Source organism: Chroicocephalus ridibundus, chromosome 17 (genome assembly GCF_963924245.1).
Source record: "Chroicocephalus ridibundus chromosome 17, bChrRid1.1, whole genome shotgun sequence".
NCBI lineage: Eukaryota > Metazoa > Chordata > Aves > Charadriiformes > Laridae > Chroicocephalus > Chroicocephalus ridibundus.
Window position 1 is genome coordinate 8642099 of NC_086300.1, and position 14918 is coordinate 8657016.

At 52.0% G+C, this 14918-nt stretch overlaps 1 pseudogene and 1 gene segment (V, D, J or C); one reads left to right on the forward strand and one right to left on the reverse strand.

Moving 5' to 3' along the window:
- Positions 1 to 2201: 2201 nt before the first annotated feature.
- On the reverse strand, positions 2202 to 2778 carry LOC134524760 (olfactory receptor 6F1-like; annotated as a pseudogene).
- A 6660-nt stretch (positions 2779 to 9438) lies between these two features.
- LOC134524761 (T cell receptor alpha variable 4-like) lies at positions 9439 to 14579 on the forward strand. The segment is given in 3 exon segments: positions 9439 to 9521; positions 10284 to 10564; positions 14559 to 14579. Coding segments are annotated over 3 exon segments (354 nt in total).
- Positions 14580 to 14918: the final 339 nt, after the last annotated feature.

The window sequence follows — 14918 nt, forward strand, 5'->3', positions numbered from 1 at the left end:
ATCCAGGGTCATTGGTGATGAATAGAACCCAAGAAACCTGACTTGGGCAGGACCATTGGAGGCTAAACCATAAAGAAGCCAAACCAGGCTTGTAAATGCCCTCTGCTTAGAATAGCTGGTACACTGGCATGAGTCCTCAGGGCAAGTAACCTATCAGCTTGTGTGCTTCTTCCCTTTCCCTGTGGCTCCACTGATGGCCACAGCTGGAGAACAAAGCTTGTGGTAGGAGGCACAACTGCTCTTATGGTTTTGCCACATGGCCATAGTAGCCCCAGAAGGGAAGAGCCCTTCCTTGCCCCATATGTAGGCATCATCAAGTGTAAAAGACCCATCAGCCAGATGCTGAACAAGATTCTCTGGTTAAACCCTTCCTGCACTCAGCCACTGCCAGAGAGTGGTCCCACTCTTTTTCATGTCTCTTTTCCTTCTCAGTAAAAGCACCAGTGCTCAACTGGGAGGAACCCCTATGTCCCTGAGTCCGTGCTGGTTTCTCTGTCCAACAAATGGTAATCACATCACAGTGATCTCATTTGCTTCCATAGGGAACACAGTGGTTGCTCATGAAGCATCATCCACTGCACCTGAGAAAGCCTAGGCTAGATTGCAGTTGTCCTAGTGCTGCTGCAGGATGGCCTGCCTCTCCCAAGTGATGTGGGTCTGCTCTGCCAGCCCTGTTGCAGGCTTTGAATGCCCCTGTTTATCTCAGAGGGCTTTAGGCAGTGTTGATGGGGAGTTGACAGCAGCCTTCGGGGTCCGCACTCCTTTGTGTTTCAGGTCCCTCGGACATTTCAGGTCCTGCTTTTGATTGCTCTCCAGGGCTGCAGAGTGCTTCAACACTCCACAGACACAGTTCTCCCCCAAAAGCAAGGAATGACAAACAGTGATGGCTACCTGAGGACGCATCCAGCCTCAGGCTCTTTCTCCAGCCTCAGTGGGCTGTCGCAGGGATTTTCCCAAGTGCCCCTGGGAAAGAGAGCACAGCTGACAAGGGCAGGCATCAGTCTGTCCTTGGCACTGGTGCCTGGGACTGGCTGCAAGTCTAGGAGCCAAGTGCCCAGGACAGGTGGACACAGGAAGATCACCTCCAGAAGCACCACTGCTTCCACAAGGGAGGCGCAGATGTTCAGTATGGATTCAATCATCTCAATGAAGAGCTCTACACTCAGGTGAAATCAGTCCCACGCTGATCTTAAAGGTGTGTCTGCCATCTTGATGCCTCCTCCTTCTGAAATGGTGACATGGACTCCCTTCAGTGTCCTTGTGCAGAAAGAAGAGCTTTGAGAACATGATGCCTCAAATGAAAGTTGGAAGGGGGAAAAGCAAGTGCCCTTTGGAAGTGCTGACGTCCTCCCAATGAGTGTGAGGAGAGAGTTGCTGCCCAGCCAGCCTTTCACAGTTCTGAAGTCTGGGGACTTTGCCAGTCTCATTGAAGTGTTTCCACAACAAAGCCCAAAACGGGTGGCACGATGGACTGTTAAAAACTGATGTGGAGTTTCAGATGTGGAAATGTCCTGACACATCTAGCATGAAGCATAGTGATTTGCATATTTTTAATTAAATATTTAAAAATACCTTAAGATACAGGATTGAGGGAAGGAGAGGGAGTGTAAATTTTGTTGACTGACTTCTGTTAGGAATAATGGCTATAGGCAGAGATACCAGACATTGCCAAATTTTCTGTTGAACCAGAGCATGATTCTCTGAAACAGCCCCAGGAGTGGGACATAAATCCTTCCAGAAAATGTCAAACTAAACAGAGAAATACATGCCCATTTCCTAAAGCATTGAAAAAGCTGCTGGGAATAATTTAGGGGGCACAGGTGAATCCCTGACAAAATGAAGCCCTTGGCAAGCTGGAATTCAAACCTGTGGGAGGACAACTCTTCCAGTGTTCTGTTGGAGAGCTGCTTCTGGATGGGATTTGTGAGCCTTTCCAAGTGGTGGTCTTTAGAGCACTGGGAGGCATTCTGAGTTTACCCAGGAGGGAGCAGAGGGAGGTGGGAGCATTAGAATCAAGGCTCAGCCCAGCCTAAGATGGCTGTGAGGTGAGTGAGATGGGCTCAGTGGGGAACTGGTGGCTTCTCACTACCTGTGATGCCCAGGTGCCGTTACACTTTGGTGAGGACCTTCTGCAGGGTGGAAACCATGGGAGGGAGGGGACGAACCTCTTTGGTCCCACTGAGACCCTTTGAAAAGCCACTTCACTTGCTCTGGAAGGCCCACCACAGAGCTTGCTTCACATCTTTGTTCCTGAGTGTGTAAATGAAGGGGCTCAACAAAGGAGTTACAGCTGTGTGAAAGGTGTTCATGAGTTTGTTCAGATCCAGGGAGTTCTGGGCCGATGGCTTGACGCACAGGAGCATGGTGGAGCCATACTACGTTGTGACAACACTAAGGTGGGGGGAGAAAGTGGAAAACACCTTTTTTTGACCATGGGCTGACATGATTCTGAGCATGGAAGAGGTGATGTACACGTAGGAGAAGAGGGTGACACACACGGGAGGCCAGCAGGCCAGTTACGCAGACAAGGAAGGTCGCTAGCTCCATGGGCCACATGTCACTGCAGGAGAGGGCCAGGTAGAAATCTATATCACAGAGGAAATGATTGATGACATGTGGCCCACAGAACATTAGCCTGGATGTCAGAAAGGCCAGCAGTGAGACGGACAGAAAGCCTCCAAGTGAGGAGCCAAGTACCCTCCGAGCAGAGAGGACACTGCTCATGAGGGAGCTGTATCTCAAGGGGTAGCGTATGGCTAAGTTGCGGTCATAGGCCATGACAGCAGGAGAAAACACTGAGTGGAGCCTAGGGAGAGAAGAAAGAACAACTGGAGTCTGCATGCCTGTGCTGGTCTTTCAGATGCTACCAGCAGTGAAGGAAAACAATCATCCCTGAGAAAGGAGTTGGTGCAGAACATGGGAAAAAAGCATCTACCCTGAGCTAAAATTGTCAGGGAAATCCTTCACTGCAGAAACACGTTTGGACAACTAGATCTGACCCTGAAGGTCATGCCTACACCACCAAATGAACCTGGAGAATTATTTATTGGGTCGAGCGCAGGCATCTCCCTTAGAAAATGTTGAATGCAATTGCTGACATGAAATGAGAATTCCATTTAGGAAACTGTGGTTGGAAGGCCGTGGGTCAGAAAGGCCAGCAGCGAGACAGCTGCATACATCAGAGAGTAACCAGCTTTGTTAGCATCAGTAGATCCTCACGCCCACCTCATTCACACACTGAAGTTCAAAGTGGCAGCACCAAGGAGATGGTTTTCTGATTCCCTTCTCTGTGCCACGGGGAGTTTGATCTCGGGGGGTATTGATGGAGACAGACAACGGTGTCCCCTCACACAGGCCAGTTAAAGAACAGCAACACAGTTCCCTAAAGTGTGGCCAGTTGCTGACACACAGGACAGGTCTGACATAGCCACGTCCCATCAAGTATTTGCTGCTGGCTATTGACGTGGTGTTGAAACCTCCAGGGTGGGAGATAACTAAAGGCAACTCTGGACATTTGAATACAGAGCGAGTAAGGTAAGGGATTCGCCTACCTCATTTCAGAGCTCTAACCTCAGTTAAGGCCTAAGTCTTCAGTCTCCATTGAAGTGAAGATCTAAGTAAAGATCAAAGCTCAAAGTCAGACAAGAAGTGAGACCGAGGAATTTAATCTCCCCTGCCTCCAGATTGGGTGTCTCCAGGTGAGCTACTCATCTTTGCTTCGTAGATTATCAGCAGAGAGAAACAGGCACTGCCAAGCCCCAGTTCACCCTGTCTCATACACAGCAGGCAATCCATGCCTTCCAAACACCTGTTTTTCTTCTGTTGACAAGGTGGACTAGACAGCTGGTAGACTAGACAAGACACACACGTACACACACTTATACAGGTCTTTATGCATCCAGAGTTAGTTGAGAAGACTCTCGCCCAAAGAGAAGCTGTCTACACTGTCCAGGATCACAACACAGGTGTTGGACTTGCATCTTCTGCAAGTCCTGTGTCCAAGGCATCAGTGTGGTTGAGGGGAGACTGATCTGCACTTGGTGGGAAGGGGAGATGCAGCTGAGTGAGAGTAATGTGCCCAGCTTCGGTCCTTCCACCCACACAGAAGCTTTCTGTCTGCTATCCATCTGTCCTCGAGTACCTTGGACATGGGGTTTCACCATGGGATGGGGGTGCTTGGAAAGCTAAGTATATGTGGGCTTATTGCTCGGTGAGGATGGCAACCTGGTGACAAATGACAGGGAAAAGGTTGACATACTGGGTGTCTCTTTCTCCTCAGCTTTTACTGGTATGGCTTCTCCTCAGGCCGACCAGATCCCTGCACATCCCCACAGACTCTATGGGAATGAAGCAGCACTCACAGTAGAAGAATAAGGAATTAAGGATCTTTTACTACCATATGGACAAACACAAGTTCATGGGATCACTTGGGATGCATCCAAGGGCATTCAAGGAGTGGACCAGACAGCCTCTACTCAGTCCCTGGAAGGAAGATGGAGACAATACTCTCAGGAGCCCTTTCTAAACCCATGAAAGGCAAGAAGGGGATTGGGAGCAGCTGACATGGTCTTACCGAGGACAAATGATGCCTCACCAACCTCCTTGCTTTCCATGAGGAGGTGACAGGCACTGTGGGAAGGGGAGGGGCACTACCTAGGGTGTACCTTGATTTCATCAGGACCTCTGACATAGCCTCACAGGTGCACACACATGCACACGCATACACACAGCAAGGCATGCACACTCACAGGCATGCACACACCTTGATATGTGTACTGTTGGGGAAATCGTATTGTACCGTTTGAGGCAAATTAAACACATGCTTATGCTTAGATTTTTTTTAAAAAAAAAAAACAAAAAAAAACCAGAACAACCAACCAACCACCAAATGATCAATCTATTGGCCAGAGTCCTACAACCATAAGCAGTTCTACAAGGAGTCTGCAAATATATGTCAGAAGCCGATTCCTTACATACACTGGCAGCAGCACCAATCCTATGAATGGTGCAAGGCACACCTCAGCCTGGTGATGGGTCTGTCCCCCTGTTCTGCGAAAGGGGCAAAGCGGTTTTGGCAGAAGATAAACCCCCTTGCATTCCAACACTCCTCACCGAGGTGGGAGGCTATGTGCGGCTAAGTTTAAATTCTGAGTGATGCCTAATGCAGCACTATTAGTCCAATCGCGTTTAATATTTGTTAAACTTGTTATGGATACACTAATAGTGGACTGCACCTTCAGTCTAGTCGTGCTCATGAACTAGCATGGCTACTCTCAAGTCTTTGGTCATGTTCTGTGAGAAACCGAAACAACTATCTATTTAAAAAGTGCAGTTTATTTAAACAACAGATATATATGTTTTTAGGATTGCCAGTGATAAATACACTGTCTGCAAAGCACGTGCAAATGAAAGTGTTGTTACATATACATATCGCGTGACAAAGTTATAAACGATACAGCCTGGCTATAAATGTAGGAAAGACAGTCTCTAGAGAAATTGCTAAATTTCCCAAGAAAGCACTCGGTATAATCTAAGTCTTACCCAAAGGTGTCCCTATGGAGGGGAAGAGAGGCTCAGCCCGTCAACTGATCCCGGAAGTCAGTGATGGAATTCTTCTCGATGGTGTCTTCCCTGGGTATCCCCCCTCTCTTGGTCTATTTTTATACTATTTGTTATCTTCAAGGTGGAGTTTGAGTGACTTTAGTCGTACATACTTTTATTATGATTGGTGTAAAATTCTCTCACCTCACAGTTAAAGGTATAGTTTACGAGAAATTCAGGGCGCAGACTCAAGGAGGAGTGGTCGCACCTTGGAGGTAGGTAGCCTTCGGGATGGAGGTGTGTTTTGGTATTATAATGACATTATAATGAGCAAAGTTCGCACAAAGGACAGGATTTCATTAAAATTTGACAAAATGTTGGCTCCGAGTATTGAGCGGGCAGCTAATTGGCAGCTTATCTGTTTCATGCTATCATCCCATTCCCATATCTGCTATACATCATAAAGTAAAGCCGCGGAATAATTGCATCCCGCCCCATGCCTCATGTAACTTCACAAGCATCCTTATCAGGGGACCACAGATGTTGTATTCTTCATGCCAGCTGCAGCTGTTTTCTACCCCAGAAGCCTCTTAATTTTATACTTTTCCTTAATGTGTGAACAATGCTGTACTTTTGTATTTTTAGGCAATTTAGTAATTATTCTACACCCCCAGCACCAGCTCTGCTGCCCAAAGGTGGCCATTCAGCATTCCCAGTCCAGGGTTGCTACAAGACAATGCTGCAGCTGTTTCTCATCACCAAGGGAAACTGCTCTCCCTTCCAGAGAGTCCTTCTGTCTCTGCATTCCTGCTGCCAGCCACTTTATCCCCTGCTGCATTTGGGCCTTTGTGCCCTCTGTGGCAGGTCATTCCTTGGTCACAAATTACCACTGCTGAGCAGTTACAAGTTGAATTTCCCCTTCAGTGCACACACAAACTCACACACATGAGCACAACCACACACGTCAGCTTACACACACCCAAAGAGCAACTCATTCCTGTGCAGTTATAAGGAGGTGTGTGCACACACATTTCCAAAGGAGCCCATGTCCATAGCAACATGCATGGCCACTCCCCCCACCAACAGGTACACACAGATATTCACACACACACATGTTTATACATATGCATGCTCCTGCACGCATGCATTTGCATACAGATTACAAGCATGCTCCTCTACACAGATGCACACACACCTAAGCACACATCTGCACACACCTACGCCCACACAATTACGTATATGCAGAGCAGTCACACACATTCATGCTCTCCTGCATGAAGGCACGTGTGTCTGCTATAACACATGCACACTCATGGACACAATTGCCCAAACACACACACACACACACACACACAGAGAACATTGGGCCGTGGAGGGGAGAGGAAGGTGGAGTAGCAGCTATGGGCCATCCCAAGGGCTGTTCCCTGCTTTATCACTCCTGCCATTTGCAGAGCAACTCATCTTCTCGAGGCCCACACTGACTGCCTGACAGCCCAGCAAATTTCCAGCCATAGCAAGAGGAACACCCTTCCCCAAGAGCTCTTGGGGTTGCTGACACCTCAGGGCCTCCTGCCTTCCTGGGGCATTTGCGGGCAGAGATATCAGACTGATGGTCACTGTCAGCAGAGCAGCTCAGGCTATCTTCCTCTGCTTCAAGGTTTGGTGCCCAAAAATAGGAGCCACTGCAGGCTGTCCCAATCTCCCACTCCTCTGCAAATGGTGACAGGTCTCCTTGTGCCCTCACCCCTTTCCACCCCAGAGCAACACCCTTCTCCTTTGGTAGCTTGGAGAATGTCCACAGAGGGAAGGACACCATGGAGGCCAGGCTTGAATGCAGCAGAACTTTAATGAGTCCAAAGAGGGAAACAAAGTCACTCCAGGTGGGGGCCGCAAGTTCATGGAGCCCTGACAGCCACGGAAACTCTGCGGTCCTTAACCACAGAGAAGTTCTTGCACGATGTCTGTCTGCCTGCCCCATAGAGGAAGAGGAGACAGAAGGTACCCACCAGGCTGGCATTAGTGGGACCATGCTGCAAAGGGGAACCAAAGCAAATACAGAAAATGGAGAGAAAAGTAAAGCTCTTCAGCTACACCGAAAACACATCCTAAATCTTGATCCCTTGCCCAGCATCATGTTCTGCGTTGCTCGAGGTGTCTCCCTGGGGCTTTCCCAGCATCTTTATCAGAGGAGGCACCTTCTGCCACTGTAGCGTCTGGAAATGCCAGAGAGGTCACAGCACCCAGAGGTGATGGGCACTCCATCACAGCTGAGGATGCTGCCAACAGCAGCGGAGGTGGAGGATCCCACAATGGTGTTCTGTGGGAAGGAGCTGAGGATGGGGCCAGGCAGGGTCACCACCACAGCAGGAGGCTCGATGACGACGGTGGAGTTCTGGCACTGCCTGACACAGGGCTCATTGCAGCTGTTGGCCAGTGGGGTCGGGCCACAGGGCCGGCAGGGCAGGCACTGGTTGTAGCAGGACATGTCTCGAGTGTGGATATGCACCTGGGAGAGGATCAGGGAGGAAGAGAGCACAAGGGTGGGGGAGGAGCAGCCTGTTAGGAAAAGAGCCACGACCACTTCTGGGTGGGGAGCTGGAATCTTGGCCAGGAGACACACAGTTTTCATCACCCTATATTGAGCAGCCTGGCCTGGAGTGACTCTCTCCTAGTCTGTAGACCAAAAGCCCCTCTGCCACATCCCAGCCTCTCTCTACCCTTCTCCACACTTCCCTCTAGCATGACAAGAACATGCAAACCACAAGAAAAGAGAGAGCTGAGATCAGCTGAGAGGTCCATTGAGGAGAGATCTCAATTTGGAAGAGAAGGAGAAGGAACTGTAGACTCACCTGGTTCCCAAGGACAAGGAGGCCAGAGAAGTGGATGAGAGAGCAGGGACTTGGGCTGGCTTTTATACCTGCCCTTCATTGCCGCAGCACCAGAGGCACCCTTTGCAGAGGTAACAATTTTTGCACAAGCTCATCTTGAATGCAAACCATCGCAGCTAATGATATGGGCTGTGCTTTGGTTTCCAACACTGCTGCCTTTTCATTTCCAGGTTTGTTCCATGCCCATTCCCCAGTGAAGGCTTCCTGTGATCACTGGGATGGAAGGCCCCAGGATTTCCAGGGCAGGAATGCAGCAGTGCAAGGCAGAAGAGTCAGCTCAAGTGCTGTATGGTTCCAGGGCAGGAAAGACATGTCAGCTTGGGTCACCTGTTGGGGCTGTTTGAATTGTTGTTCTCAGGAAGAATCTTCAGACAGCCTCAGCTGGCAGCCCATGGGCTCCTGTGCAGGAGGACCTGCCATGTCCTTCTCTTTCCCTCGCTCCTCAGCTCACCCTGGTGGTCACTTGATGTTGCTTCCTGAGATGTTGCACTGCCAGATTATGATCCCTTCCTGCCTACCACTGCCCCTTTCCCAGGGGTCCTCAGCAAAGTCCATGGTTCACGGTGTGCCTATGTGTGTTCTTGTGTTGTGTGTAACTGTAAATAACCAGGTTTTTGTGACTATATACGGGAGCACAAACTTGTGCATGATTCTATGCCAGTGTGCCTGAGCCTCTCTGTGTCTCTTTTTGTGTGTCACACATCAAGAGGGCATGTGCTGGTTATGGCAGGGATACTGTCCACTGCCCTGTCCATGAGCAACAGAGAGCTGCAGGTTCGCAGGGTCAGACGGAGCCCGAGTGCAGCGGAGTGGTGATGGCACCAGCCTGCTGGAGATGTGTGGTGGGAAACTGGTACGCGTGCGCTGAGCGCTCTGAGCCCGGGCGAGCCCCCGAGCGGCGCCGGCGAAGGGCTGAGCCCCGGGGCGGAGCTGGCGGCGGCGCAGGAGAGGAGAGGAGGCGGCGGAGAGGAGGCGGCGCGGCCGGAGCAGAGAGCCGGGGCTGGCGGGGGGCAGCGAGGCGCGAGCGGCGGAGCGGCGGGATGCGGCGGTGCCGGGGCGCAGGGCTGGCGGGGCTGGCCGCGCTGCTGCTGGGTGCGTGGGGCTGGCGGCGGTGGATGGGGCCAGGGCTGTGCCCGGTGGGTTCCCCAGGGAGCCCAGCGCCAACTCTTCCCTCTCCTTCTTCAGCCTGTCTTTCCCGCTCCTGTCTCTGCCATCTTTTGTGCCCCTTTTTTGCCCCTCTCCTATTTTCATGCACCCTTTCCTTCCCCTGTGCATTCTGCAGTCCTAATTGGCCTCAATATAGCCCCCTCTCCTTCAGTGTAACAAGCACTCTCCCTGTCTACTCTTCCTCTCTTCCCTCACTGATTTTCTGACCCATCTCTCCATGCAACTACCATCCCTAACCCCTCTTCCTGCTCCCTGAGGTCCCTTTCTCTTCTTAACCTCTGCTTCCCTCATATATGTAGGCACAAGTTTGCTTTCTGCATCGTGCTATACATCCACTCATCCCCCTGTGCATTCACCTTTTATACTTCTGAATTCTTCCCTCCATCCTTCACTGTAACACACTCACCTTTCCTGTCCTTCTGCCTCTCATCATTCATCCATCCATCCATGCACCTGACTTTCCTTCTGTCTCTCCATGCATCATTTGCAATTTCCCTCCCAGACTGCTCCCCTTGTTCCACACATGCCTGGATCACACTCCATCCCTCTTGATAAGCTCCCTGTCCCCAGTTGAGCCAGTCTGTCTCTGTCACACTGACACTCTTTGTAGTGATTTCTTGGGGAAAAGAGCCATCAGAGCTGGGCGACCATTCTTGATTTTTGGCCTTTCCTTCTCTTTCTCGGCAGTGGCTTTGGGAAGAGCCCAGGTGCTGCAGGAGCCGTCGGCAGAGACCACCGAGGGCACCGGCATCAACATCACTTGCTCGCACCCCAATATACAGCCAACGGAGTTCATCTACTGGTACCGTCAGCTCCCGGAACGAGGCCCTGCATTGCTCCTGAGCACTCTCAAAGACTCGAAAGAGCTGCGGGACCCGCCGGGGCGGCTGTGGGTGTCGGCAGAGCGCCGCTCCAGCGCCCTGTGGCTCGCCCGGCCCCGGCGCGGGGACGCGGCGGTGTATTACTGTGCCGTGGGAGACACGGGGAGAGGAGCCGGGGCTGCGGCCGGGCAGGAACCGGCGCGGGCGGGGCCGGGCGTGTGTGTCGGGGCCGGGGGGACCGGCCCGGACGGGCCCGCCAGGGGGCGCTGCCGCTCCGCCCGCCGGGGCCGCCTCACCCAACCGGCCGCAACTGGCCCCCCGCCCCGGACCGCCTCCCCCGCCCCACCGGCCACGGCAGCGGCAACCCCGCACTCCCAGCGGGACGCACACAGAAATCCCCCGCCACACTGCCGCCGCCGCCGGGGCAGGAATGGCGCCCGGAGCGCTGGCCGTGTCCGGCGGGGCCCGGCAAGGAGCGATGGCAGCCGCCGGCCCCGCTGGCTCCCGGCCAGGAGCAGCGCCTTTCTGCTCCGCACAGGGCGGCGGGCGGCAGAGATCCTCCTGCCCACGGGCAGCCGCCCAGCCCTCGCTCCTGCCGCACGGACCGCCCACTGCTGACATGGAACATACAGGGCCTCTTCTCGGCCTCTTGACTTTCCCCACGAGGATGCCGAGGGAACCCTGAGCAGCTGCTTTCCTCTGCTCTGCAACCACGGGGACTCCAGGGCGCAGTTGCCAATGCCAAATGGTCCTTAGAAAAGGACAGCCAGAAAGGGTTTCTCATTTTGTTACTCTGTAAAAGCTCAGATATACAATGGAAAACTGAGTCCGCCAGCTACAGAATTTCCCAGAGCTTTCAAAATGTTCCTGCTAGCCTTACAAAGTCGTTGCATGTGTTCAGGAGTTGAAGCTCCCCAGCAGCAGGAGAAGGGCATGTCGAGGTCAGAGGCACCTTCAAGCGCTTCCCACAGGGGCTCAGTGGTGAGACCACGAGCTTGTTTGACAGGATTCAGCACCTTTGAATTGAGGTCCAGGAGACAGGGTAAACTGCTTAGCCTGGACACACTGAGCGCAGCCTCAAGGCATGCCGGGTTCCTCCTTGAGGAGTGAGTCAGAAAGGGATTTGCTGAGTTGCCCTCAGGAGCTGGAGGTCTGAGGGGAGTGAGAGCTGGCAGGAGGCCTCTGGCAAGAGACTGTGGGCTCCAGCCAGTCCCTGGGGAACCCTGTGTGGCTCGAGCAGCTGACAGAGGTGGTCAAACCCATGGGCAGAGGCTTCCAAGGCACAGAGGGAAGGATCAGCCCTGCTCCCTGTTCCAGCTGGACTTGAGAAATGTGTTTCCAGGGAACTCCTGGCAGGTGACAAACAAGGTAGAGCAAGAGGCATGGCCAGGTCAGTACACGCATCATTGTCACATGGGATTGGCCCCTCTCACCTCTTTCTCCATCTGTCTTCCCATGCTTGCTCCTGGCCAAATTGCCTTGATCCTTCCCTTTCACTGTCTCTGCTGCTTCTCTTAAGCATCCCGTGTCATGCACAATCCAGAATTCATCCACAAGGCATTTTATTGCCTTGTAGGCAAAAACACCCCTGAGTTTAGAAGATGATCCTCTTTTCTCACCCTTCTGGAGGGAGTCATCCCCAGGCAAAGAAGTAACCAGAATACCTGAAGGGATGGGGAATGATGTCTGTGATGAAGATGATTGTGCCAGATGTCTTCAGCACACCTGATGTCTCAGGTGGTGTGCCTGACTCTGGGTGGGATATTTGTAGGAGATGCTGTTTCCAGGGATGTTTATTTCCCTTGAAGGGCCTCATCCGTGGCCTGGGAAGAAGGCCAATAATATGCCTATGGGGACAGGGAGACAGGCACCCGTTTCCTGTTGCGTTTTGGCTGCTCCTGGTTCTACCTCCTTTCAGCTAATGCCAAGGGAAAATGAGCGCATTGCGGGCTACAAAAGGGCCTGTCTCCAACCCCAGGAGAGGTGGGTGCAGGCCCCTGTCTCCAGCTGGTCACTGGAAGGCAGGAGAAGTTCACCACGGACACTCCTCCCGTGTTTGGGGCAGTTTGTCTGGTTGTGATCTCCAGAAGGAGCAAAAAGCAGGAAAACAGCCTGCAGCCTCCTGTTGCCCGACAGGAGACTGTTTGATAAGACAAGAAGGTAAAGGGGGTAGGACGGGTGAGGTTATGTCCCTCCAGATGCTGTGAATCCTGAGTTATGGAGCATGAGGCGGAGATCAAGGTGGGCCTAGGCACACAGTGCAAATTTTGCCCATGCTGAGATTCATTTTAGGCATTGTCATCTCTGGAGTTTTCATGGCATTCCCTTAGAAATAAACCACTCCCACTTTCTGCTGTTCAGCAAAAGAAAGCACAGCATTTCACTTCTAGATCTAGGCGAGGATGTGTTTCACAGAATCACAGAATTTCAGAGTTGGAAGGGACCTCTAGATATCATCTAGTCCAACTCCCCTGCTAAAGCAGGATTGCCTAGAGCACATTACTCAGAACTGCATCCAGGCGGGTCTTGGAAGTCTCCAGAGGAGGGGACTCCACAACCTCCGTGGGCAGCCTATTCCAGTGCTCTGTCACCCTCACCGTAAAGAAGTTTTTTCTCATATTTGATCAGAACTTCCTATGTTCCAGCTTGTGCCCATTACCCCTCGTCCTGTTATTGGGAACCCCTGAAAAGAGTCTGGCACCATCCTCCTTCAACCCACCCTTTAGACACTTGTAAACATTCATAAGGTCTCCCCTCAGCCTTCTCTTCTCCAGGCTAAAGAGTCCCAGCTCTCTCAGCCTTTCCTCAGAAGGGAGGTGCTCCAATCCCTCACTCATCTTTGTTGCCCTACGCTGGACTCTCTCCAGTAGTTCCCTGTCTCTCTTGTACTGGGGAGCCCAGAACTGGACGCATTATCCCAGTTCTGGCCTCACCAGTGCAGAGGAGAGGGGCAGAATGACCTCCCTTGCCCTGCTGGCCGCGCTCTTCCCTGTGGAGCCCAGAGGAGCCCAGAACTCTGTTGGCCTTCTTGGCAGCAAGGGCACATTGCTTGCTCATGGATAATTTACTGTCTACCAAGACCCCCAGATCCTTTTCTCCAGAACTGCTTTCCGGCAGGTCCACCCCTAACCTATATTGGTGCCTGACATTCTTCCTCCCCAGGTGCAGGACCCTACACTTGTCCTTGTTGAACCTCATTACGTTCTTCTCTGCCCAGCTCTCCAGCCTGTCTAGGTCACACTGGATGGCAGCACGGCTATCTATCTGGGGTGTCAGTCACCCCAACAAGTTTGGTATCATCAGTGAACTTGCTGAGGATACACTCTGTCCCCTCCTCCAGGTCGTTGATGAATATGTTAAACAATACTGGTCCAAGTATTGACCCCGGGGGACACCACTGGTTATGGGCCTCCAACTCAACCCTGCTCCATTAATCGCAACCCTCTGGGTCCTGTTACACAGCCAGCTCTCAGTCCACCTCACTGTCCCCTCATCTAGTCTACACTTCCTCGGTTTCCTAAGGAGGGTGTTACGAGAGACAGTGTCAAAAGCCTTGCTGAAGTCAAGGTAGATGACACCTGCTGCTCTCCCCTCATGCAGCCAACCAGTTATAACATCATAGATGGCTATGAGATTGGTCAAGCACGATTTACCCTTGGTAAATCCATGTTGGCCACTTCCAATAACTTCCTGCTCCTGAACGTGCTTGGATATGACATCCAGAACGAGTCGCTCCATTACCTTCCCAGGGACGGAGGTGAGACTAACCGGTCTGTAGTTCCCTGAGTCATCCTTCTTGCCCTTTTTGAAGACTGGAGTGATATTGGCCTTCCTCTGGTCCTCAGGCACCTCTCCTGTTCTCCATGACCTTTCAAAGATGATGGAGAGTGGCCAAGCAATGACATGTGCCAGCTCTCTCAGCACTCGCGGATGCATCTCGTCAGGGCCCACCGACATGGATGTCCAGTTTGGCCAAGTGATCTCTAACCTGATTTTCCCCTACTGGGGAAAACTCCTCCTCTCTCCAGACCTTCCCCCTTGCCTCCAGGGCCTGGGATTCATGAGGGACAGCTTTAGCAGTGAAGACTCAAGCAAAGGCGGCATTCAGTAGCTCTGCCTTCTCTGTGTCTTCCACCCCTAGGGCGCCCACCTCATTCGTTAGTGGGCCTACATTTTCCCTAGTCTTCCTTTTTCTATTGATATACTGAAAGAACCTCTTCCTGTTATCTTTAACTGCGGTGGCCAAGACGAGTTCTGCTTGAGCTTTGGCCCTTCTAATTTTTGCCCTGCATGGCTTATCTACATCTCGGCATTTTTCTTAAGTAGACAACCCCCTTGTCCAAAGATCATAAACTTTCCTTTTTTTCTTGTGTCGTGGTTTGGCCTCAGATGGCAACAAAGAACCGCGTACCTCTCGCTCGAGTCTTCCCAATACAGGAAGAATCAGAAGAAAAAGGCAAGACTCTTGGGTTGAGACAAAGGCAGTTTAACAGAACAGCAA